Source organism: Moschus berezovskii, chromosome 19, assembly GCF_049115385.1.
Source record: "Moschus berezovskii isolate FMDL1 chromosome 19, NW_MosBer_1.0, whole genome shotgun sequence".
Classification (NCBI taxonomy): domain Eukaryota; kingdom Metazoa; phylum Chordata; class Mammalia; order Artiodactyla; family Moschidae; genus Moschus; species Moschus berezovskii.
The window spans coordinates 54,517,505-54,544,425 of record NC_142478.1 but is presented as its reverse complement, the minus strand read 5'-3'; the positions used below and the strand labels follow the sequence as shown (position 1 = coordinate 54,544,425).

The 26,921-nt window shown below is 53.4% G+C and overlaps 1 protein-coding gene and 1 long non-coding RNA gene across 18 annotated transcripts in view; one reads left to right on the top strand and one right to left on the bottom strand.

Annotated features, from left to right (window-relative positions):
- The window catches only part of NCOR2 (nuclear receptor corepressor 2), a 232,987-nt gene that overhangs the window by 100,379 nt on the left and 105,687 nt on the right, over positions 1-26,921 (bottom strand). For 16 of the 17 annotated variants that reach the window (XM_088828106.1, XM_055404708.2, XM_088828112.1 and 13 more), the window contains exons 7-9: positions 25,719-25,775; positions 18,117-18,169; positions 7,376-7,442 (exon numbers count right to left, since the gene is read on the bottom strand). In XM_088828106.1, coding sequence (XP_088684232.1) covers positions 7,376-7,442; positions 18,117-18,169; positions 25,719-25,775 — 177 coding nt within the window. Of the gene's footprint in view, positions 1-7,375; positions 7,443-18,116; positions 18,170-20,970; positions 22,118-25,718; positions 25,776-26,921 lie in introns of those variants that run through there. The other variant, XM_055404729.2, reaches the window with a different exon arrangement.
- On the top strand, positions 19,776-20,393 carry LOC148774869 (uncharacterized). Its single transcript, XR_016035332.1, has 3 exons — positions 19,776-19,910; positions 20,050-20,096; positions 20,273-20,393. It is a non-coding gene; the product is annotated as an uncharacterized LOC148774869 (long non-coding RNA).

Sequence of the window (26,921 nt, the reverse complement as noted above, 5' to 3'; positions counted from 1 at the left end):
TGGGTGTAAAGACTCAAGCTGCTGTCTGTTCACAACAAGGAAGTCCCTCTCTGAGTCTAACCACAGTGCTTCCTGCTGTATGCATGTCCTTCCTTAGAGAAAAGACCCCTGCCCGGCCCAGAATGTAAGCTGCCTGGCTTCCGGGTCTCCAAGGTGACCCAGACCTTGAGCAGGCAGGGAGCGTCTGGCTGCTCTTGAGACCCAATCTCCCCATCTCTAACAGCTGCCGTGGACAGATGGCACGGTCTGGGAGTCTCGCTTGAATGCCTTCTCGACACTTCAGCATAATCAGAAAGCCCGTCTCTGGTCTTCGTGCCCAGACACCCCATCCCATCCTGAACTTCAGCTTCTGACCAAGGCAGTCTGTGACCTTGGTCCTCAAAAAACCCAGCAGCGTTGACGGTCCCCAGGGGGCTGTCAGGCCATTTATGAGGAGGAGCAGAACTTGACCCCCAGCTACCGGGTGTGCCACATATACTGGGCTGCCCTGAGAACCCTTGGGAGGTGAAGTTCTAGTAGCACGCAGTGGCCACATGTATTCGTGGCACCATGCTGCAGACAGCACTCCTAGGGTGGGAACCAACATGAAGGACACTCAGCCCATCATCAGAGCAGGGGACCCTCCCCCGCCTCAGTGTGAGTGTGTGATCTGTATCCTCCCCCGGCCAGCAGGGCCACCCAGGTGAAAATTCTGGCAGGGCCACTGCTGCCCCAGGACGGGCTGTGGCCACTGCCACGGGCTGTCCTGCGGTGCCCAGGAGGCCTTGGTCTGATGGGTGAGAGCGGGAAAATGTCAGATGGGGAAAAGGTGAGAACATTCTTACCCAAAAACCAGCAGAGGGAAAGAATGTAGTTACCAGTGAAGATGAGCAAGAAACCCGTGGGGCCACTAACCAGCTGCCCAGTGGAGGGGCGGCCGGCAAGATGACCCAGCCCTGCCTGGGGCCCTTGTAGAGCAAAAGGCATAGGAACAGCCATGAGGGGTCATCCAGTCACACTGCCCAGCCCCAATCACCACACACAAAGACGTGAGCAACTCCTGAAGACTATTCAACATGAGGAAGTTCCCCTTCATATCTGACCACAGTGCCACCTGCTGTCACCTGTGTGCTGGGTGTGCTCTCTGTCCACTGAGGGCTGAGGGCACTGGGCACTGCAGGACAGCCCGTGGCAGTGGCCACAGCCCCTCCTGGGGCAGCAATGACCTTGCCAGGAGTTTCCACCTGGGTGGCCCTGCTGGCCGGGGGAGGATATGGATCACACACTCACACACACACACACACATATGCTCACACATACACACACTCACACTGAAGCACATACATACCCACACATCCCCACATATATACACATGCACACACTCACACACACACCCTTATACACACACACACACATACACTCTCATATTGACAAATACATAACACATATTCTCACTCACAATACAAACCACACACACACATTCATAATCTCACACACCCACTCTCTTAAGCATACATGTACTCACACACTCACACTTAAACATGGGCTGGAGCACTGCTAAGCTAACCTGCAGGTGACAGGGGCAAGGATATGCACCAGAAAAGGAGGACGGCCCCTGGGACCACAGCCTGTCACCCAGTGAGAATTCTTTGTACCAGCACCATCACCATCACTATCGTCACATCATAAACAGCATCATCGGCTTCATCATCAGCATCACCACTGAGACTAGCCTAAGTACCACTGCGTCACGTGCCAGGCACAGAGCTGAGTCCTTCCCATGACTGACTTTCCCAAACCCCCCAAAAGCAGTGACCACCATCCCCCTTCTGTACAGGTGGGAGCTCAGAGCTTGGGCGCCATCAGGCCTGGATCACACAGTCCAGACGGGAGGTCAGGATCCCGACGGTTGTTCTGATAAAGTCCAGCGTGTCTGCTTTTCCTTTCACTGCTCATGCTTTTGGAGGTTGCACCCAAGAGCCATTGCCAAATCCAAGGTCATAAAGATTCACCACCAGGGTTTTCTTAATTGCATGGTTTTAGAGGTTTTCGGGTTTTTTGAGATTTATTTTTGGCTGTGCTGTGTCTTCGTTGCTGCATGCGGGCTTCTCTAGTTGCAATGAGCAGGGGCTGCTCTCGAGTCACAGTGCCCAGGCTTCTCACCGCAGTGACTTGCTTTGCTGTGGAGCATGGGTTCTAGGAGCAGGGGCTTCAGTAGTGGTGGCACAGGGGCTTAGATGCTCCAAGGCATGTGGGATCTTCCAGGACCAGGGATTGAACCCGTGTCCCTTGCAATGGCAGGTGCATTCTTAACCACTGGACCACCAGGGAAACCCTGGCTTTTTGCTCTTGCCTTTAGGTCTCTAACTCATTTCCAGTGAGCGTTTGTGTTAATTCTGTGAGGTGGAGTCCAACTCCATTCCTGCGTGTGTGACCGTCCTGTTGTCCTACCACCATTTGTTGAAGAGACAGTCCTAATTCATTGAATGGACTTGGCCTCCTGTCAAAAATCCACCGGCCACAGATGTGAGGGCTTAATTCCAGACTCTCTATTCTGTTCCCTGTCCTCTGTGTCTGTCCTTAGGCTCGGATCACACTGTGCTGATTACTGCAGTTTTGCAGGGTTTTTTAAATTCACTTTTTAATTTTGGCTGTGCCAGGTCTTCATTGCTACCTGTGGCCCTCCTCCAGTTGTGGCGAGCAGTGATTTCTCTTGTTGCGGAGCATGGGCTCGGGGTGCTCAGGATCAACAGTCGCAGCTCGTGGGCTCTAAAGCATGGGCTCAGTAGCTGTGGCACATGGGCTTAGCTGCCTCACGGAGTGTGGGATCTTCCCGGACCGGGAATCAAATCTACGTCCCCTGTGTTGGAAGGTGAATTCTTAACCACTGGACCGCCAGGGAAGTCCCGCAATGTTTTAAAATGAGGAATTGAGTCTTCCAACTTGGTGGTTTTTTTTCAAGACTGTTTTGGCTATTTGGGGTCCCTGAGGGTTGGCTTGCAGCTGACAGTTCCGAGCAACCACAGTAGTCCGGGTGTTGCCCCAAGCATGCTGCTTGCAGCCTCTCGCTCAGAAGCCTGATGAGGTGGGTGTTCCTACAGTCCCCACGGAATGAAACAGGAAACTGAGGCCAGGAGTTCAGTGATTTGCCCTGGTCACCGAGCAGGGACAGGATTTAAACCCCTCCTGCCCTTCCAGGTGTGGCAGGATGCAACTCTACAATTAGGGAGGAAATAAGAGATGGGGTGCCCAGGAGGAACCCCCTAAACTGAGGAAGACAGTCTCAAACCAACAGAGAACACGGATGGAGGTGACAGGGGGCTGACTGGAGCCGGCTGGCCAGGGAAGCTGATCTCTGTGGTCACCCAGTGACCTGGCATCCTCTAGACCCCCAGGGAGCCCGCAGCCTCACCTGTAGGCTTTCTTCCACTGGGCTCAGCGGCTCAGGCGCCATGGAGTCGGAGAAATGTTCCCCAATGGCTGTCCTGCGTGTTCAGCAATGGGTGAAGGGGACAGGCCGGGGCTCTCCCAGCCTCTGTCCTGCAGCCCATCACTCAGGCTGTAGAAGCGGATGCTGGGCCAAGTCAGGACAAAGCCCAATGTGAAGCATAAGGACATCAGAGGTGCAGGGGATACAGAGTGTGCATCCTTTAGCCATCTCTTAAAAAAAGAACTGTGGTGCTGGAGAAGATTCTTGAGAGTCCCTTGGACTGCAAGATCAAACCAGTCCATCCTAAAGGAAATCAACCCTGAATATTCATTGGAAGGACCAATGCTGAAGCTCCAATACTCTGGCCACCTGATGCGAAGAGCTGACTCAGTGGAAAAGACCCTGATGCTGGGAAAGATGGAGGGCAGGAGGAGAAGGGGACGGCAGAGGATGAGATGGTTGGATGGCATCACCAACTCAACGGACATGAGTCTGAACAGGCTCTGGGAGACGGTGAAGGACGGGGAAGCCTGGCTTACTGCAGTCCATGGGATCGCAAAGAGTCGGACACAACTGAGGAACTAACACACACACTGGACCCCGGGACAGATGCCCATGTAAGAGAAGAGAGGGGAAAGGGGAGGTGAGGATGGACGCCAAGATGGGAGTCCTGTGGCCACAGCCAAGAATGGTATGGAGCACCGGGAACTGGAAGAGGCAGGAAGGAGCTTCCCCTAGGGCCTCTAAGGGGAGCACAGCCCTGCCCACATCTTCATCTTGAACTTCTGGCCTCCAGCACAGAGAGAGAATACACGTCTGTTGTTCTCAGGCACCTAGTTTGTGGCCACTTGTTACAGCTGCCTCAGGAAGTGAATACACCCACTGTCCAGGCTGGGCTCACCGCTGACTAACCCATCCTGCAGGGCCACCGTCAATCACACCCACTCTCCCCGCCAGGCACTGCGCTTCCTGCAGTGCCACCATGACCCCATTTCACAGATGAGGAAAAGCGAGGCTTGGGGCCAGACAGCTCTCCCAGGACCACTCACAGCAGGTATGGTGGATGGGGTTTGAACCTATGCTTCAGTGACTCAGCCTTACACCCCCCTCCCCCAACATACATACACACACAGTCTGGCTTCCAGGGTCGTGGGGTAAGCTCAGGGAAGGATAGGGCAGGCCCGGTGGGGGTTCCTGTTGGGGTTGGGCACCCCTCTGGGAAAAGAGCCTCAGCTCTCTGGGCAGAGCCGGCACGCAGGGCAGCCTGGGCTGCTAGGTTGCAGTCCCAGAAACCTCTGAAAAGTGAGAGCTCTGCCAGAGAACTGACTCAGGTGGAGGCGGGAAACACACAGATCTGAAGGGGCACATCTTGACCAAGCCCCCTCCAGATCCCGCCTGACATCAGTGCACAGGCCTCGGGGCTCGTTATATAAGAACTAGAGCAACATCATTCCTGATGCCCTCCCGTCATAGTTTCTGTGGTTTCCGAATTCGTTTTCACAAGAGCCTTTCTTAAGACGGGCTCAGTTTGGCCACAAAGCCACCCAGAGTTTCTTAGAAGTCTCCAGTTCCTCTTCCTCTATCTTTAAATAAGCCCATTTCCCCTCCATCCCCTCAAAGGACATCCGAGGAGCCCTGGGAGATTTCTTAAGAACTTATGTCCACCCAACTCCACCCTCAGCAGTCACCAGGATCCTCTTAAAATGTAGGTCAGATCTCCTTTCTCCCCAGCTAAAGGACCTCCCCTACCATGCCCTTCACCCCCAGGCAGGACTACTCGGGAAAAGCTGTACATCCTTAGGTGTGCTTCTAATTTCCTTCATCCAAGAGAGAGACATGGAAGCATGACAGGTGAGGGTCTGGGCATCCACACTTACTTTCTAAGAGTTCAACGCAAAAACATTCATACTCACACACAGACACACATACACACAAAGTGAATGTAAAGAAGAACTGTTGTGCGTGCACATTAAGTCACTTCGGTTGTGTCTGACTCTTTGCGACCCCATGGACTCTAGCCCGCCAGATCCCTCTGTCCATGGGATTCTCCAGGCAGGAATACTGGAGTGGGTAGCCATGCCCTCCTCCAGGGGATCTTCCTGACCCAGGGATCAAACCCACGTCTCTTCAGTCTCCTGCGTTGGCAGGCAGGTTCTTTACCACTAGCACCACCTGGGAAGCCCAAAGAAATGTTAACCATGAGGAGGAATTCTAGATGGTGGGCATATAGGTGTTCACTGTATCCTGTCAAACTGCCTACATGACTGTCAAGTTTTCTGAATCACCAAAAATCCTTACATTATAGACTTTGTATTCTTTACTAAGAATGCATTGTCTCACTGTGTTTGGAATGAAATCCAAATGTTCCATCCCGGTACAGAATGGTTCTCCACCACAGTCTCCTCACTCATGCTCTGCGGTTCAACTTGCCTGTGGCATTCTGTCCCGTGTTACCCATGCTGGTTCCTACCTCAGGACCTTTGCACTTGCCGTGCCCGCTTCCTGACACTCAGACCCCCAGATATTCACACAGGTCATCCTTTCCGGTCATTCCTCTCTCAGTTCAGAGGTGGGACATCCAGGCTCTCCCCCACCCCAGTCCCTCTGTCTCCTCCACTCAGCGTAACTCAGCTCAGCCCTGCACCAGGCCCACAGCAGGTGTTCTGTGAATATTTCCTAATTCAACCAATAACACAGGATGCCCTGTTTCCTGAACCCCATCTACCCAGTTGCGTGCTTCTGGGCACCATCCAGTCACTTTAGGAGTCTGAGAAGGTCAAGAAAGGAAAGGTTGGGAAGCCCACCACTTCTTAGCCCATGGGTCCCCAGAGTCCAAAGTGTTGCCCCCCACCCAGCCTCTCAGTCCTTCAGTATCTCCCTTCTCTGAGGGTCCAGCTGACATCTAGGGCCAGAGTAGGGTGGGTTTGGAAACTGTTTCAAAGTGTCCAGGGCCCTCAAGTGATACAATCCGAGCTTTTGTGAGACAGTCTAAGAAAGAGTAGTTCTCATCTCTCTGGCCTCCAAGCCTGCTGCAGAAATTCAGGTCCCAAAGGAAAATCAATTTGTCAATGTGCTAACACAGAGTTGAAAAAAAAAAAAAAAAACCAAGAAACTGCATAGACCTCAGGTACGTCAGATCAGGTACAACCTGATCAAACCATTCCTGAACTTGTCAGCTACAGAAATTCCTTGACTGGTTAAGCCCATCTGAGCCAGCTTTTCTTCCTCTCACAGCTGAAAGGATACTAATGGGCAACACTCCCTCCATCCCTCAGCCCTAACCTCCCCCAGCAAACCAGTGATGTAAACGAGCACCCTAAACCACAACTAAAGGTGTTCTCTGGCGTGTGCTCTCCCTGCTTTGGGGCTGCCTCCCAGCTGAGACTGGAGTGTGCGTGCAGCGGAATGCAGGAGCCGTACCACTGTCTAAGCAAGGAGGACTCACTGCTTCTCTGGGTCTTGATTTTCCTGAGCCCAGAATGAGCATGGTGGGCTGGGAAAGGCTCATTTCTCAGGGAATCCCCTGCAATCACCACCACACAGCACACAGCCCACCCCCGTCCTCCACCTCTGCCAACAGACCTCTCTCTGCCCAAAATATCCAAAGTGGGTCTTCTGACAAGGGACCAGTTTTCCCAGCTAATGTTACGCTTTCTCCTCTTCCAGGTGGGAAAAGGAGGGGCAGCATCCCCAGCACCCCCTCCTGCCCACACCCTTGTCTCCTTGAGGCAGCTGAGCCCTGAGCCCTCGGCTTCACTAAAGCAGCTGCTGTCTTTTCCCGTTTCTCTTGCTGTCCTTGGCTTCTTTTCATGCCCCGGACACTCAGGAATCAGGCTCAGAACCCAGGGGTCCTGGGGGCCGTGGCCTGGGTGGCGGAGACCATTTCCACTCTCCAGGAAGCCTGGTCCACAGAAGGGGGGGGCAGTAGAAGAGATTCTAGGGCTGGGGGCCCCAGTGATGACTTACCCATTGTTTCCGGGCGTGATTCCTCCTCTTGAAGTACAAGATTAACTTTTTCCGCATCGCCTGGTTTCTAAGCAGGAAGGAGACAGCCAGTGGGGCAGGTCAGAAAGGCAGGGTTTCAGGAATTTCATCCCTCGTTGAAGTTTGCCCCATCACTGGCTTCCGGTAAGGGGAGAGACCCCATAGTCCCCCAGGGTAAGCCACATACTGCCAATGTGTGTCTTTCCTTTGCCCTATACGAGTTGCCCCCCACCCACACTCTGGCTGAGCATGGTCTGCAGGAAAAGAGGGCTCCGAAGGGGGGACAGGTCCTGCGACTTCCTGCCCTCCCCAGAGCTGCCATCACCCCTACACACACCCAAGATCCCCTCTCTCGTCAGCCACGGGAAACCAGCCACAGAGAAAAAGCCACAGCCTTAGACCAGGAATGCAGGCCGGGCAGACTAAGCTCCCAAAAGCTGCAGCCACACAGAGGCAGGATCTTGGGGTCCGGCCTCAGTGACCCCAAGCCACCTCCAACCAAGAAAGCCCCTGCTCTGCCCTCCTGGGGTGGGGATGATGTGGATAGGCCAGCGACAGGCTGGTGGGAGCCAGTGCAGCAGGAACTCCAGGAAGCACTCGAGGGGTCTCACACCTCAGGTCGGTAAAGCCAGACCCCTCCCGCCATCGGGGTTCTCAACCAAGGAGGCCACACACAGCGCTGCGGGCTCAGAGGGGAGCGGGCACTTCCAGGGGGTGGGAGGGATGTGGGTGGTTCAGAGAGAAAGAGAAGCAGAGAGACGCCGAGACCAGGAATGAGGGAGAAAAGGAAAGCAGACAGACACAGAGCCCCAGAGAGAAGCAAGGGAAGAGAGAGAGAAGTGGATACAATCCCAAATGAGGACAGAGCCCCAGAGGGGAAGGAGCCTGGCAGAGAGAGACAGAGAGACAGGAGGGGAACAGGCCTCCAGGCAGAGGAGGACAAGATCCAGAGAAAGTAGGGGGGACGATGGATAAACAACGAGGACCTACTGTAACGCAGAGGGAACTATGCTTAATATCCTGTGATAAACCATAAGGGGAAAGAATATTAATATTCCCATATGTAAAACAGCCAGCCAGTGGGAATCTGCTGTTGGACGCAGGGAGCTCAATGACAACTGAGTGCTCTGTGACAACCTCGAGGGGTGGGACGGCCTGGGAGGTGGGAGGGAGATGCAGGAGGGAGGGGACATATGTATACCTATGGCTGATTCATGTTGATGGACGGCAGAAACCAGCGAAATCTTGTAAAGCCATTATGCTCCAATTAAGAATAAATAAAGGGATGGAAATGGTATATAGGAGGCAAATTTTAAAAAGGAATATTAACAGAATGTACATATTTGTGTATATATATTTGCTGTGCAGCAGAGCTGTACAGCACAACACTGCGAATCAACCGTACTTCAATAATAAAATAAAAATGAAAGAAAGGGAGATGGAGCCCTAGAAGAAGGCAGAGGGAGAGTCCGAGATGCAGACCGATACAGAAAAGGGGGCAAGACACACCCAAGGGCCCACTTCCCCCGGCCCCAAAACATAGCAGAGCGCAGCAGCTGGGGTCTGCGGGAGTCACAGACAGGCCCCGGGAGGCCGTCAGGCCTGTGAACTTGCTTGATCCCATCCGAGTGTACAGTGGGATCAATTTTTCTGGAGCAGGGTCCCCCAACTTGTTCATAGCCTCAGTTGCACCCAAAACCCTTGCAAAAAGCTCACAAACCGATGGCTGGGCGCCATGCATACACGGGTCTACCAGTACGCCTTACCCCTGTCTGGATGAGTGTCCCCAGACCCTGCAGTGATTTCCAGCATCCTCACTATCGGGTCTCAAGTCTGAGACGCTGACAGGCCTGCACGGACCCTCTTCATTTATGGACCCCAGCCAGGCTTTGAGCCCTGACTCCATCCATCTCCTGACAAGGAAAGGCCACACTCACTTCCAGGAGGGTCGCTGGTAAGAGACCCTGGGCTCCCTGGATCAATCTGATTTCACCTCCTGCCGCGCAGGCCTCCCACCTCGAGGTCTCACTACCTAACATCAATCTTGCCCTCCCGAGCAGGGTGGGCACCAGGGGTCCTCAGCCACACAGGCTGAGACCAGAACCCCTCATTCCACAGCAGGGTGTCTCTGAGCAAATCTCAGAAGGTTTCTCAGCCTCAGTTTACTCATCTGAATCATGGGAGCAATGGCATCATGCTTTCATCTCCTCAGTCACTCAGCCAAAGTTCACTGAGCACCGACTATGCGCCAGGCACTGTTCTGGGTCCTGGGGACCCAGGGGTGAGCAACACAAAGCCCCGAGTCCTCACGGAGGCAGGTGACACATAGAGGGACCATGCTGACAACAAGCAATATAATCCTGGGGACCTCCCTGGTGGTCAAGGGGTTAAGAATCTGCCCGGCAATGCAGAGGACATGGGTTCCATCCCTGGTCAGGGAACTAAGATCCCACATGTCCTGGAGCAACTAAGCTGGCACCTCACAACTAGAGAGTCTGTGTGTAGCAACCAAGATCCTGCGTGCCACCACTAAGACCTGATGCAGCCAAATAAATAAATATTTAAAAAATGATAACCTTAGATTCGGAAACTTACACAGAGGGATGGGGCAGTGACTGGGGGAGGGGATGGCATAGCTATTTTAGATTCAGGGTGCAGAAACGTGTCTCAGAGTTGGCCTGGACATTTCAATCACCAGGAGGGCCCAGCTGTGGAACGACCCACAGGGAGATGCACACTGGATGTGCAAAGGCCCTGAGGTGGCAACAAACTCAAGTGTTTGCAGAACAGACAGAAGAAGATCCTTGTGGCTGCAGAATGCTGAGGAGGGACAGAGGGGAGGACACAAACAAGGTGAGCAGGGCCCACTGTGCAAGGCCTCGTGGGTTGGAACACAGGAGAGGGTTTGGACCTAAAGGCAGCAGCTGAGACGGCCAAGAAGCTGTGACAGTCCAGAGCTTGAGCCCACCAGCTCTGAGGTTTTGGTCTCTAACACCATTCTCCAGTAAAAAGAGTCATTTCTCAGGACTTCTCCAGCAGTCTAATGGTTAAGATTCGGTGCTTCCATTGCAGGGGGCATGGGTTCAATCCCTGGACAGAGAACTAGGATCCTGCATGCAGAGGGACATGGCCAAATTAAAAAAAAAAAATAGAGCCATTTCTCCCTGGAGGAATGACTGAATCCAGTGCTGGGGCAGGAAATATATAAGATGAGCCCAGAACATCTTTAAGTAGAGAAGTGTTAAAAAGGAAGGAAAAAAAAAAAGGCGGGGTTAGGGGGAGTCAAAAGGACACAGGACCCAACCTAAAAGAGTTTCTGATGACCAAAGCTGGAACAATCTGAGAAGCAAAGTAAATAACACTAGTGCTAGATTATAACCCGAAGAATAAAATAAATATCCACACATCTATACAGATGTAAATAAATGACAGAATAAATAAACAAAGGAGAGAGAAGGGACACATGTTCTTCGTGTGTGTGCATGCAGGCTCAGTCAAGTCCAACTCTTTGTGACACCATGGACTGTAGCCTGCCAGACTCCTCTGTCTATGGGATTCCCCAGGCAAGAATACTGGAGTGGGTTGCCATTTCCTTCTCCAGGGGATCTTCCTGATGCTGGGATCAAACCCTGTGTCTCCTGCACTGCAGGCGGGTTCTTTACCACTGAGCCTCCTGGGAAGCCTTACAGAATTTCAATTACTAAATGCAGAAGGAGTGACGGAAGTAGAACACTATTAGATACCACGGTGCTAATTGTTACAGGCAAGGCCCTTCCATGAATGTTAAACTGGGTGGCGAAACCTTGAGGAAAGATGAGAAATTTGCATAGCTGCAAAGCATTTTCCCCAAATATTTACTAAGCATCGTGGCGGCTTTCACTTGAGTCCACAAAGTCTTTGATATTCGCCCTTTAGGAGGTGCAGCTGAACTTCCCTCCCCTTGACAGCAGGCTGGACAGCCACTTGCTTCTAAAGCACAGAGTGGGGACATCTCTGGTGGTCCAGAGTGGTGGTTAAGACTTCACCTTCCAATGCAGGGGGCACAAGTTTGATCTCTGGTCAGGGAACTAAGATCCCACATGGCTCCTGGCCAAAAAAACCAAAATGTAAAACAGAAACAATATTGTGACAAATTCAATAAAGACTTTAAAAATGGCCCACTTCCAATAAAAATAAAAAATAACGCACAGAGTAGGGATGGGAAAGACAGCAACTTGACAGGGGGACAGCTGACACTTCCCTGAGCAAGGGCGTAAAGTCAACACCACCTGTAGTGACATAAACACCCCCAGGCAGGGTGTTGGGTGCCCCTGATGTATTGTGATGGGAAGGGCATCCCCTCACCTCGGGGTTACTCTTCCCCCAAATCCACAAGCCCAGCCTCCTCCTGAGAAAATATCAAACACACCCAAATCGTAGGACATTCTGCAGATTCCCTGAGCAGTCCTCTTCAAAAGTGACAAGGTAAGGAAAATCAAGGAAGACTGAGAAATGGTCTCAGAGCAAAGACCAAGGGGTCATGAGGATGAAGTACAGAGAAGGATTCTGCATCAGATCTTGGACCAGAAAACAGGCATCAGTGAGAAAATGGAAAATCCAAAGAAAGTCTGTGCAGTGGTCCCCAATCTTTTGGGCATTACAGACAGGTTTCATGCAAGACAATTTTTCCAGGGACTGGGAGATGGTTTGGGGATGAAAAGACACAGGAAGAGGGTCATGTGAAGATAGGGTTGGAGTGAAGCATCTACAGGCTAAGGATCGCCAAGGATGCTCAGCAAACACCAGAAGCTAGAAAACGCATGGAAGGATCCTCCCCATAGCACCTGCAAGGGATCACCCTGCCAATCCCTGGATTTCCAACTTCCGGCCTCCAGAACCACGAGAGAATGAATCACTATAGTTTCCAGGCAGCCTGGTTGTTGTGACAAGTTCTGGCAGCCTGAGGAAACTCACACAGCCTGGAATAGTCTACACCAAGCATGGTGCTGTGGCTTCGAGCTATGGAGGCCTTGGTGAGAACAAAGGCTCACTTGCAGGGGCAGGGGCCAGGCAAGCAGCCATCTCCATTCCCCACAGCTACTGGAGGGCATGTGTCCTCCCCAGCTGATCCGGGGTTCCTTCCAGAGCAAGCTGGTATCCATGGCAGGTATCCATTCGCTGACTGCCAAAGAGGACCAGTGTCAAATCCACAGGTTGCAAACAGGTGCGGTCCACCAAGCGGGGCCAGTTGAGACTGCTGTGTTTGGGCTGGAGCTTTCTGAAAACACTGCGTTTGTTGCCTTTATTGAAAACCAGAAGTTGCTGCATAAAAAGATGAACAGAGAGCTTCTCTTTAAAAAAAAATCAGCAGCCTGATCACACTCCCTTATGGCCACAGACTGGGAACTGAGGTCTGACTGCCCCCAGCCACCCTTTTTAAATGTTTATTTATTTGGCTGTGTTGGGTCTCAGTTGTGGCATGTGAACACTTAATTGTGTTGCGTGGGATCTAGTTCCCTGACCAGGGATGGAACCTCTGTCCCCAGCAGTGGAAGATTGGAGTTCTACCCACTAGACCACCAGGGAAGTCCCGATTGCCCATTTAAAAGAGTGACAAGCTCACCATTCAACCTAGTCCCCACACTCCCTAGCACCTCCCACCAGCCCTTCCCTCTCTAACTTTGTTCCTGCCCCAGAGGCATGCATCTGGGTTCACAAGCTTCTAGACATCTGGCTTGGGGTGTTCATTTGTTCAACACTCTTCTGGCAAACTTTTTTTTTTTTTTGAGTGTTTATTTTGTCGCAAGAAGTGTTTAGGTATTGCAGCTGCAAACAGCATACTGCAGACAAATCTCTGCCGAGATTTTGTCTGGCAAAAATAAGCAGCAGAGTCTCTCTCAAAGGGTTCTGGAAGGACCGACAGACCAGCTATGTGATGAGTTCGTTGGTGGAAGCATTTTTAGGGTGCAAAGGATATCTCAGTCTCCTGGAGAAGTCAGGGTTTAAAAAAGCACAACCTGTCAAGAAATACAGGCTTTGTCAGCTGACACTGAACTAAGAGAAGGGGAGCTAGGAAGGAATGAAAAGTCTGTGGACGTTTGAGGAGAGTCTGGCCAAGCCCTGGGGTCTACAGGATTCTGAAAAAAGAAAGCATGGGACGATCAGGGGAGGCTTCCTGAAGGAGACAAGGTTGCAGCAAAGGCTTGGGAGAAGCAGTGAATGGGTGGGCAAAGAGAAATGAGGTGGGCACCCTTCCAAGGGAGGAAGGGTGATAGTGAATTTGGAAGGGGTAAGGAGGGGTGTTCAGGGAGAACCAGACCCCCCCCAACTTCAGGGGAACAGTAAGATGGAGGCAGTCCATGCAGGGCCCTGAATGCCTTGGGAAAAGCTTGTCATTTTGGGGTGACTGATGGTCCAAAACATGCTCACTGGGGGCAAGCACTTTTCCCACACAGTGTGATTTCCAAGGAGACCAACTCACTGACAAGCAAAGTGATGTGACTTGCCCGAGGTCACTGGGCTAGTGAGGGGCAGAGCCTGGACTGCAGACACAGGGGAGGAAAGCAGGGTGGGTGTGCAGATTGGGCTGGTCTAAAGACTGTGGCTGTGTGGCCCCGGGGAAGTTACTCAACATCTCTGAACCTCCAGAGCAAGACCACAAGGACCAGCTAACAGTAATCTGGGTCCACAGCGACCTTTCCACCTGCATGGCCCGAGGGCATCAGCCAAACCCCAGTAAGGTCAGGAAAAGGGGAGAAATCAGTCTGTAAGACAAGAAAATCTGGAAGGAAGAGCCACCAGGAGCCAGCAGGCTTGCAGCCGCGAGGGGAGGAGAGGACGAGGCTCAACACCAGGTGAAGGGGTGGCCACGGCAGAGCTCACAGGAGCTGCAACTGTAATCATTGCATCAAACCCACAACCTTTCACCGAATCACCGTAGGCTCCCCGACCCAGAGAATTCAGCCCCCAGCTCTCCCCGTGGGTCCGGCCTGCAGAGGGCACGGAGCCCCTCCACGTAGCACCCACTGATGTCGCTCTGGGTTGCCCCACACCCACCCCCGGCCCCTTCCCCTGCTTCCCAAAGCCTGGGAAGTCTGCGGAGTCACTGCCGAGGACTAGGCCTAAGACCAGACCACCGCCAGTCTCCCGCACCACCCCTGTCCCCTCCAGGAGCATGGGCGGCCGCCCCCACACCTCCAGAGGAGGCAGGTGGCAGAGGACAGCATCGAGGTGGGTACAGGTGACTTCAACACGTCCGAAATTGCCAGTGCAGCAGGAAGTCAAGCGTGAAATTAACTTTAACTCAGAGGCCCCAGCGCGCAGACACAGAAAAATTAAAGTGACAGGGCAAGGTCCTTGGGGAAGGGATAACCTTCCACCTGGTGGCGATTACAGAGGCGGGAGGGAGGGAGCCTGGGAGGAGGCCCAGTCGGGGTGAGCTGGTGAAGCTCTGCACTCCCTCAACCCAGCCCCAGCCTGATCTGTCTCCTTGTTATATCTCAGACGCATTTCTTTATGACCTGGCTGCGCCACCAGAATGGCAGACTTCCTCATTCACTGCTCTTTCCCCGGAGTCCAGAACAGTGCCTGGCACAGAGCAAGTGTTCCTAAATATCTGCTGATTGAAGGAGTGAATGAACGAGAGAGGATAGCTCTCTTGGTCTCTGCTGATGAAGTGAGAAAAATCACAGAACACTTCCGACAGGCCTGACACTGAACAACTTTTAGGGATTCACTGAATCTTCAACCCATCTCACAGATGGGGCAACCGAGGCACCGAGAGTGACTGGCCATGCAAGCCAGATGCCTGTGGTCCTCAACCTGCCCCCCAGACCGTGGGCTCACAAAAACCCCATCACATCACTTCACATAAACCTCATTACTAGCCTCCTTTAGCACAGATAATAAAACTGCAAACTTGTCACCAGCCCTAGGTGATATGCCTAGCACCTTCTTTTCCCTCACCTACCCCTTCGGGACACGCCAGCCTTCTCTGCGATCCCGCCAGCTCAGTCCAGCCCCAGGGCCTTTGCAACGCCTGTTCCACCTGCCTCTGGTGGGGGGAAGGGTCTGCATGCCAGCTGCTGCTTGGTCTCTCCCTCAGCTGTCAGGTCCTGGCCCTGATCCCCTTGGCTAAAGTCACCCCTTACATTCTCTCCCATCACCCTGTTGGCCATCTTCATAGCATTTTTTTTTTTGTTCTTTGTTTTTTTTTTGGCCATGCTGCACAGCATATGGGATCTTAGTTCCCCGACCAGGGATAGAATCCATGCTCTCTGCAGTGGATTCTTAACCACTGGACCACCAGGGAAGTCCCTTCATAGTATTTTTTAAAGCAAATGACCACACTGATTTAATCACGATCACACTGAAACTAAAATTACAGAAGTGATTATGATTTCAGTGGCAAACTATGGGGGAAAAAGTTAAAATTCTAAGAAGAAAGCAAGTCAAATAACTTGCTTACAGATACATTTTTCTAATATGAAACAGACCACTTATAACCGAAGAAATCACAAAATTATTCATCTCTATGTTTTAACCTTAAACATGTTCATCTGTGACTTAGATTTGTAATAAATTTCACTAGGCAGTTACCTACTTAGCCAAAATGTACTCTAGTAGAGCAGAACTGTCCTCTGATGGAAATTATAGGATATAAAAATTGGGCACTGGTTTCAGTAAACTCATAGCTTTATTTTACTGATATGTAGCAGCATCTTATCAGTTAGTATTATTTGTATGGATACCTTTTGCCTTTGTTGTTTGGATTCTATGGCCATTCTTATAACCTGAAATCATCCACGCTATTCAGTTTAAAATATTACTCATTTGTAGTCTAGTGAAAAAAATGTATGCAAGACTTCCAGTGTAATAATATTGCTATCAAAAATTTTTATGTTGAAAGGAAAAATACAACTCAGTATATTAAGCATAAACAGGTTAAGACAGCTATGTGACCACAGTACTTTTTATTCGCTGATATTTTCTCGAACTAGTTTTCCATCTCCACAGCTAGATAAAGCTTAATGAAAGTATGGGGAACTTTGTCTTGTTCACAGCTAAATCCCCAGGTCCTAGAACAGGGTCTGGCACATAGTGAGCATAATAAATGTGTATTGAATGATTGAATGTTCCCAGCAGGGTCTGCCCAATTAAGAACATGCCACGCTCATCCCCTAAACCAGCCATGAGAGGCCCTAAACCATGCCCTCACCCAAACTCCATCTGGGGCTTCCCCACCCCCAGCAGTGGTCCCAGGAAGGTCTTGGGAAGCTTTATAAAGGACTTATGTGGCCTGATTGGAAAATGAACCATGTAGTATTGAAAGGAATTTGGTACCTGAGCGGTGAACACACTCTCAAGGCCAAACAAAAGCACAGGCCACAAAGGACACGGAAAACCCAGGGATACCCCAATGCTCCCCCGGAAAGGAATACCCCACAGCCCCCGCCAGCCACAGGCAAAGCGACAGGCAGCAGCAGTGAAGGTGAGGCAGCTGCTCCCAAGCCCAAATAAGCCAAGGACCTCAGTGGCAACAAGAGATTTTTCTAGGTTGCTCCTTTAGCCACTGGGAGCTGCAAGGAGGGTGGCCGTGTTGGGTCACCAGAGCCTAGACTAGTCATGTGGGTCCAAAAACTACAAAAGGAGGGACCTCTCCAACAACTAGTCCAGCACCAGCGGATACTTGAAAACCATCAGGAGGTTTGCATGCCCCCAGGGATGGGGAGCTCACTGCCGCACATACACCCTGCATTCCACCCTAAGGAAGTTCAGATAGTCAGACCAAATTAGAATGCCCATTGGACCAGCTAAGCACTGCCCTCCTGAGGTCACACAAAAATAAACCTTGAACAGTTCAAAGATTGTGATCCCAAAAGACCTACCTATAACCTAACATCCCTGGAGTGTTCACAGCCACATGTTCTTCAACAGACAAGACCCCTCTGACCTTTTAGACTCCTGGATAACGACATGAGGCAATATTCCCTCCTCAGCCAAGGAGGCTATGCTCCTCCTAACGCATCCCCAGAAGAAAGCCAACCTCTTTCTGACAGCCACAATTCCTCAACGCCTGGTGCCCAGCTTGAACACATAAAGACACTGGCCCCCAGCACTGTCCTGGTGCCCCTGGTCTGCCAGCTCGGCCCACGTCAACTGTGCGTGGCACTTCACTGATATTTTTCTGCTTCTAGTGTTCATCTGGGAAAAGGCCCCTTCATTGGGCTATATCATACTGGCCATTCCAAAGCCTCTGGGTCTGGGTGAGTGCTCCCAGCTGCTCCCACACTGGGCTGTGTCACAGATGGACCCCCTGTATAGACCACAGACAGTCCTAACTACACTTACATCAGAGCCCAAACCACAGGGTCCCTGCTTACTCCATGGCCACCGCACGAGCTCACACTCCTTCTCCTGGTAACAGCCTCCTCCAGCTCAAACAGGAGGAGGACCTGCAGCCCTCCACCTCTGTCTCTGAGAAGCTATGTATGCAGCTTGCCCACCCTCCCAAACCACGGTCTGTCTCCCAAAGCTTCATGGGGCCACTCCCTTGGCCCCTCACCACCTCTGCCTTTCCATCCAAGGCCCTGCCTGGCCTAGATCTCCTGCCCAAATTGCCCACTTCTGCTCCCTCCTCCAGCACCTGGCCTGGCAAGGAGCCTCGATGGGAACTGAGAACCCACATCCCATCCCGGGCCCTCCACCCCACTGAGCATCTGCACGGCTGCCCTCAAGTACTCACATTTTGATGTTCTCATGATACTGCCTGGTGTCGGAGGGCTGGTTGTACAATGGCTGCAGGAAAACAGAGAGGGAGGCAGGTCAGAGCCGGGCCAGGACTGTGGGCAGCTAGCGCGGGCTGGGCTGGCCACTGCCCTGTTGCGGCGCCCCAGGCCCTGGCATCAGGGAACTGTCCACTGGTGTGAGAACCAGCCGCCGGCAGGCATGAAACAGAACATGGCGACCCAGCCCACAGCCCCAGCCAGGAACAGACTGTGACCCTCTGGACACAGCGATGGGTACTCTGACCCCCTCCCCCAGGGCCACCATGGCTGCTCTGCAGGACACAGGGCAATGCTGGCATGAGCACCAAAGGATAAGCACACACATCCCAGGTGAGCTGAGATCAGCAATAGTCTGGAACAGAGAAAACTGCCCAAACACGGTGAGATACCCTGTCACCACCAGGGACTGGCAGAAGAGAAAACAGCCCAATAGTGCCAAGGGTTGGTGAAGACGTGGGGAGACAGAAAGGCGTGCGTACAGCTGATGGAAACATACACAGGTATCTGTGCCCCAGAGATGTGAAGGGAGGTGTGCCCGAGGACCCCCTCCCCTCCTGCAGGTGCCCTGGAAACAGTGTCAGGCACTGTGTCCCACCAGGAGATGGACCCCAGAATGCCCAGAAGGCACTGTTCATAACAGCAACACGTTAGAAGCAAGCCAGGACTTCCTTGGTGGTCAAGTGGTTCAGACTCTGCGCTTCCAATGCAGGGGGCACGGGTTCAATCCCTAGTTAGGGAATTAAGATCCTACACACTGCACGATACGGCCAAAACTGTTTTAAAAAGAAGCAAGCTAAGCATCCACCTTCAGAAAAAGGAATAAGGAAGTAAGGACTCGTTTGTTTACACCTTGAAGGCGACACATCAGTGAGAAATGAATGAACTGGGTCCACATACAACAACAAGTGTGCAAATCAAAAGGAGGAAGTTGCTGCAGTGTCTGCGATGGGGCAAGAGCTGAGCTAGATGCTGTGTGTTCTCTCTCCTGGACGGCTGTGTGTTCTCTCTCCTGGACGGCAGGGCTGCAGTTAAAGGCTAACCAACCGGGCTCACATCCCAGCTCTGGCATATTCCGGCTGTATGTCTCTGGGTGAGCGACTTCAGCCCATCTGTGCGCCAGGTTTTCATCCGTAAATGGGGTTAAACTCGGAGAGCTGTTGTGAAGATCCAACGAGATAACGAATGCAAAGCTCTCAGCCGCTCTCAGCCACGTCTGGAAGACTGAGAGGCCCAAGAAGTTTCAGGGTCATTATCACCATCAGGGTGCAGTGACTATATTCATGGAAGCAATTTTTCCTGCCCACCTTGTATCCATCCACACCCAACGTTTTGCTTTTCTGTTTGTTTTTTAGTTCGCCCGGTTGTGTCCGACTCTTTGCAACCCCATGGATTGTCAACTGCCAGGCTCCTCTGTCCATGGAATTTTCCAGGCAAGAATACTGGAGTGGGTTGCCATGCCCTCCTCCAGGGGATCTTCCCGACCCAGGGATCAAACCTGGGTCTCCTGCATTGCAGGCAGATTCTTTACCGACTAAGCCACCAGGGAAGCCCCAACGGGACAGATGCAAACTGTGAAAGCAGATGAAGCCTTTCTGCTCTTTCTTCCTCTGCTGTTCGCCTGCTCCCCTTGCCCCTCACCGTCAAGAAACCAAGTGTAGCCTGGCCTGCTGGAGGCAAGAAGCTGGCACGGAGGACAGCAGCACTAGCTGAAAAGCTAGAACCACCAGCTGATTTTCCAGCTGCCCACAGATGTAAGTGGGCTGAGCCCATATCAAGAGAAATTGCTCAGCTGACTTCTATACTTGTGGGAAATAGCAACTTGTTTAAATTTGGGGCCAGTTTGTTACACAGCAGTTACTGACTGATACAATTACCATCTCCATTTTACAGATGAGAACATCCAACCTCCGAGAGATTAAAACATTTGCCTCTGGCTGGTAAGAGATGAGCTGATGTTTGAATCCCACCTCTCGGCTCCAGCCCTGGAGGGAGGGGCTTGCCCTTTCTCTGCCTGCACCCCTCTGTGTGTGTCTCTGTGCATCTTTCTTTGTGTTGGCCTCTCTTCCTGCCCCTCTCACCTCCCTCCCTCTCTCTGTCTCACACATCCACACAGGCAGCCATGGATGACGGTGGTACAAGCCTCAGGTACAGAGGGTGATGGGTCAGGCTGGGCAGGTGAAGATGGAGATGTGGCGTCCTGAAGCCTCGAGGTAGGGCCCTGGGGTGGGGCAGGATGGTATATCAGGCCCCGCCCTTGAACCAACCGCTGAAGAGGGAGCTGAACCCACCTCCTGACGTCATCCCAGCTGATGGGGACCACCCCCAAGCAGCATGGCACAGGTCCAACCTGTCATTTCCCCAGGGACAGGCCTCCTACCCTCCATGGACAGACTTGGTTGAGGACACTTTACCACTCCTCAGGCAATTCCAGGCCCCAAGCTCAGCTACTCCCTCCAGGATGGAGATGTTGCCCCATGGCTAGCACAGGCCATCTCCCCCCATGCAGGGTCAGCTGCTCTTCCAGGTGTGGCTGCTCTAATCGAGGAGGTTTCCCCACCCCGACTCTGTGTATCTGAACATCAGGGCAGCAGGAGATACCACAGTCAGACTCAGTGCAGAACTTCCCAACCAAAGAAGGTTAACACGATCGACGGCCCACATCTCAGGACGGCAAGGAGTCCTACAAAGATGCCTGTACTGAATTCCAGGGCATTAAATGCTGTGCTTAATCCCGGGTGACTCTTCATCAGGTCTTTTATGTTCACCACAAGCTAATAAAATACAGGCTTGGCAGGAGTGGGGACGACTTACATGTTCACTTTGGGGAGCAGATGGGTCCCAATTTAAGTGATGGCGCTCCCGTTGCTGTCAGACATATGCCTTCAACAATCAGGGCCTCAGCGTCCTCATCTGGAAAATGGGCGCAGGGCAAATAGGAACTACCTTATAGGGCTTTCGAGAAGACCAAGAAGTGTCAGATTTGGGGACTCAACTGCCTTCTTTTGGTTTTACAGATGGCAGTCTCCACAGTCTAAGGAGGCCAGGAGGGGCTGAAGAACATAGGGAGACCCCCAGTGCCAGTGATGGGCTGGGGGTGAGAGGCGGAGGAGTGGCCCATTTCTACAAGGTGGGATGGGCCAGAAAAGAGGAGATGTACTTCTGGGAAGGCAGTGGGGTCCCAGCCCACCTCTGACCTGCCAAACTTGCAGGGGAGGGATCACTTTCACCCTCTGGCCCTGCTGGATAAGACAAGGACACAGCACTCTGCTGCTCCAGGTGGCCTTCAGCAAGAGGCCGGGAAGAAATCAGAGAATGCCGTGGGGTGCACTGCTTCTAACCAGAGGGTCTGTCCTCCAAGGAGGCACTCGCTGGGCACTCTGGGGTAAACAGACCTGGGCGGGAAGGAAACACTCTGGCCTCAGGAGGCTGTTCGTTGCCCTGTCATGGGAGTAAGGAAGGATCACGAGGCATCTTTGGCTGGTACACTGCTGGTGGGGAGGGGGCAGGGCCAGAGGTGGGGGTTCCCCCCAGTGCCCCTCCTCACCAACTGCAGGGGGCTGTACAAGGCCAGGCAACACCTGCTTCTGTCCTGGGAGGCATGTCCTTTAATATAGAGGCCATGAGGCCACCTTGGCCTTCACAGCCACAGCAGCTTTCTCGGCTACCGCCCAGGTTTCACCTGTTGCCAGGGTAACACAAGACCAAAGAGGTGGGACTTTTCCTGGTTGTTCGGTGGTTAAGAATCCACCTGCCAGTGCAGGGGACACAGGTTCAATCCCTGGTCTGGGAAGATTCCATAGGCGGAGCAACTAAGCCCGCTTGCCACAACTACTGAAGCTCGTGTGCCTAGAGCCAGTGCTCCGCAACAAGAGAAGCCACCGCCGTGAGAAGCCTGCGCATCGCAACTAGGGAAAGGCTGCCAGCCACAACAAATACCCAATGCAGCCAACAATAATAATAAACTTAAAAAAAAAAGATTTAGGTGGGGAAATCCCTGGCCCAGACCCCAGAGGAGCGAGGTGGGGAGGGAGTGGGGGAGCGGCTGGGGCATCGATAGGAAGGCCCACCCCCTCGGCGCCTGCATTTCCTCCCCTAGAAATGGGGGCACAGCTGAGTAAGGAGGGAGAAAGAGAACACACAGGGGAGGCTGTGCCAGGCACAGAAATGACTAAGAAAGAGGCACGAGGTCTTGGGGAGAAGGACGGGGCTCCTCCCGTTGAGGCCTGACGGCAGGCAGCCGGCGGTTGTCGAGAAGAACCAGGTGGACGAGGTGCTAGAAACGAAGTGTCAGCGCTGGCCCTCGGTCCTCTGGTGACACCGCATTCTTAAAATAACACCTCTGAACAGGAAGGAAACCAGTGACTCAGAGCAGTATGGGGAGGAGGTGGGGGCTGGGCTGCCCCTTCCTCTGGGCCAGGCCTGGTCCCCAGGGCGCAGGGGTGGAGGGCCGAGCCGGCAGGGCCCTGCTCGGAGCTACCCCCACGACTATCTCTCTTGCCCACGCATGTTTCCGCAGGGCCCAGGACTCCCCCCAGGTCACTGTCTTCCTCGGATGACTGCTCCCTGGCTGCAGATGGGAGAGACCCCCGGGGAACTGGACTCTCCAGTGGTGCGACCCAGTGACCCGAGACCTGGGGTCAGCAGCACCAGGCCCCCCTCCCAGCCTGAGACAGGACTCCTGGGTGGCACGAAGCAGCTCTCTGCGAAAAGTGTGCCTCTGAGCTGCCTCTGCTTGGAGGATACCTCTGGCCGCTCGGGCCTTGTGGTACCCAAGACAGAGGGCAGACCTGTGAGGAATTGGCTGGTGGTAAGCCCCTGGGCTCAGCACACCTCTCCACCTCATCTCTTGCTGTGTGACCCTGGGCAAGGCACTGCCCTCTCTGAGCCTCACCTAGAAAATAGATGGTGACATCTCCACAAGGCCTGACAAGGTAGGTGCTCTGTCAGCGTGAGTCCCCTCTCGCCCCCCTGAAGGCCACCAAGCCAAGAGCCTATGGACTTCAAGAGGACTCCAGGGACAGCCACGCAGCCCCACCAGTCACTCCAGACCTCTGCCTCCTGCGCCACCAGCCTTGAGGGAACTCCTCTCTGAGAAGCCCAAGCAGAGGACAACGTCCTCACCCCCAAAGACCCAGGAAAGAATCACTGAGATTGTGAACCCCACAGACACCCTGCTGCTCTCGGCGGAATTCCTCAGGCCTCCAGACCCAGCGATCTCCCTTTAGGTCCCCACCGCCTACTCAGGAGCCCCCGGGATTGATTAAGTCAGGAGAGGGGAAAGGAAGGGCCTCCAGGTCTAGAAATGGTGGAGGGGCCAAATCTAGTCCTGGAGCTCCCCTGGCAACAAAGGGGAAACCAAGGTGAGCAGCGGCTGATTGATGGGGATAGAAAATGGTGGAGAGACTCTAGAAAATCATCTGGCAGTTAATTCCTCAAGAGGTTAAACACACAATGAATATGATCCAGCTGGGTGGATGAGACAGTCAAGAATCTGCCCACAATGCGGGAGACCCGGGTTCAATCCCTGGGTCGGGAAGATCCCCTGGAGAAGCGAATGGCAACTCACTCCAGTATTCTTGCCTGGAGAATCCCATGGACACAGGAGGCTGGCAGCTACAGTCCATGGGGTCGCAGAGAGTTGGACACGACTGAGGGACTAACATTTTCACTTTCAGCAGGTTCAGGCTTAGATATCCACCCAAGAGAATGGGAAACACATGTCCACATGGAAATCTGTATGTTCATGTTCACAACAATTCATTTACAATGGCCAAAAAGCAAAATCAACCTAAAGGCCCATCAATGGATAAATGGATAAACTAAATGTGGTCCATCCGTACAATGGAATACAATTCAGCCATAAAAAGGAATGAGGCAACCAAGACACAAGCTACCACTTGAGAACAGGAAGCTGAGCGAGAGAAGCCAGGCACAAAAGGCCACGTGTTGTCTGATTCCACTGATATGAAATGTTCAGAACAGGCAAATCCATAGAGACAGAAAGCGGATTGGTGGTTGGGGGGAGGGGGGGAGGCGAGGAGGGGGAAGATAAGGAGGTGATAGTTCAGGGAACAGAGTTCTTTCTGAGAGGGTGAAATGTTCTCAAGTCAATTGTGGAGACGCTCACACACATCTGCTAACGTACTAAAAACCACTGAATTGTACTCTTTAAATGGGAGAATTGTATGGTGCATGGATTACGTCTCAATAAAGCTACTTAAAAGCTTTTTTAAAAAGAGGCTGCGAGAGACATCTCAGAAAGCATGCCCAACGGGAAGCAAGATCTCAGGCTGGGAGCTTGTCACCCATCGCAGGAGGAGCGTTGGGCCCTGTCCTTGAGCCATAGGAGCCCCTACCCCCACCCAACTCCCTGTCCGGCTCTGCCCCCTGTGAGGACCTGGGGACAGGAAGAGACCAGCTGCTCACAGCTCCACAGGGGCCCATCTGCAGCCGGCCCCCCAGGCTGGGGAGCAGCTGTCACTGCAGAAAAAACTCCAGGGACAACAGTTCCACCCTCCGAGGGGACCACAATACCGAGTGCCTGCTGTGGGCCAGGTGCTGTGCCGGCGAGCCTTTTCTGCGCACGACCTCATTGGTCCCTCATCAAGATCCACAGCGTCCCCATTTCACAGATGAGAAAACCGAGTCCTTTCCCCAAGGCCAAGCAGCAAACGCAAAAAGGTGGGGCCAAGTTTAAAATTAGGCTCCGAACACGTAAAACTTTATTTCCGCCGCCCCCCCCAGCTGGTACACACACGCAGAGACCCCCGCACCATCCAGCAGGCGTGTCCCCCGCATCTCTGCAGCCACCCGCGCCATGGGACACTGGTCCCGGGCAGGCAGGAGCTCTGGCCATCTCTCCCAGGACACCAAAGCCACCGGCCAGGAGTTTCCACGCTCCCACGCTTCCTCTCCTTGGTGACACAGAGGGTGACAGGTGCCTGAGAGCGAAGAGGCCTGGGGCTGCTTCCAGGCTCTGCTGCTGACATGGCATCTTCCCATCAGCAAAATGACACTGACAGTGGTAACAGTGACAACCCTAACCCTCATGTCTAAGGGGTGGTGTGTTCAGGGCTTGACAGAAAGGTGCACGGTTCATCTTCACGAATGGGTATGTGTTATTATTCGTCCCAGGTTACAGATGAGGAAACAGGGCACAGAGAGGTTAAGACACCTGCTCAGGGTCACACAGCTATGAAGTAACAGATCTGGGAGTTGAACCCAGATCACCTGGCCCGGAGCACGGGCTTTCTGCGATCAGCTAGACCACACGGGTTGGACTCCAACTGGTCAATCTTGCAGCTCGACTGGCCAGGCTTGAGAGCAAAGCCGGAGGACTGACACACCCCCACCTTGCACCCAGTGTGGCCCGGCCCACCTGCCCACTGTTATCTGCCTGTCCCTCTTATCAGAGGGTGGATTTCCTGCCTCCTCCAGAGGACAGGGCAGCGCTTGGCAACAGACAACTTCCTCCTTGCCTCCACACCCACCTGCCGCCCTGTCCACCTCTCTAGCTATCCCCACTTTCCCAGAGCACCCCACCCTGTTCCCCAGCTCACCAGCTCCACCTGGGGCCCCAGGCCTTCCAGAATCCGATGTGCAGCCTCGGCCTTCTTCTGCAGGAGGACGGAGAAGAGGAAGAATTAAAAAAAAAAAAAAAAAGACACCCAAGGCGCGCGCACACACACACAGAGGGAACGGATTATAAATAGAGGCCTCCTCCTGGAACACTGAGCAGCTGCCCGGCCCAGCACGCCCATCCAGGCCCCAGGGGCGGGGGTGGGGGCGGGGAAGGTCCCCCTCGCCAGCCCTCCCTGGGCTGGAGAGCAACACGGAGAGGCCTGAACATCCCCACAGCAGCCCTGGCAAGCCCGCCGAGTTTCAATTCGAACAAACACACCCTGTTCTCTGGTGCTGCCTACCCCGAAGCCCCCAGCTCGATGCCCCTCCCCCCACCCAGGGCCCGGGGTGGGCACAGATCCCCGGCCAGGCCTTGAGATGCCTTCCTCTGCCTCAAGCCTGGAAGCCAGCTGGGTGTCTCCAATTACCTCGGAGCTGGTGCTGCCAGTGAGGGGGGAGGAGGCGGGGGAGAGAGGGTGAGATAGAGGCGCGGGGAAGATACCCTTTCTAGGATTCTTCTATTTCACAATCATGTGACTATTTCTGAGCTGCCCTGGGGCCTCCCCGCCTCCCTCCCCACTCACAACTTGGGACTTATTAGGAAAATAGGAACGTATGGCAGAAAGGCCTAGGTGACTGCGAATTCAACAGGCTGGACCCTGACCATAAAGGTGGATGTTGTGTCCAGGCCAAGCCCCCGGTGCTGGGACCACAGGGCCCACTTGGCTGGGCCAGCTGGGGGATGGGGTGGGCCCAGAGCTGGGAAAGGTGGCTTTGAGGGATGTCTCTATCAGAGGAAAGCGGGGTGTCCGCAGTGCACACGTGGGAGATCTGAGACCCTCCTGTGACCCAGGACAGGCTGAGTGCTTATGACTCAGCCCAACTCAGGTAGACCAGCCAGGACTCGGTGTGGATTGGCAGGACAAGCCAAGCAATTCACCATCATCAGGTCGAAAGCTTCCCCCAGTGATCCCCCAATCCAGACCCACCAAACGGGGGTGACCCAGAGCCCCAGAGGACATGGCTGACAACAGAATTGGAGGCCCAGGTGTCACAGCAGGGAGGAGGCGTGCTGAGAGCCAGCCTCACCCCTCCCCCAGCCCCCATGCCAGGGGGCAGGTATGTAGGTGGGCTCAAGCTGG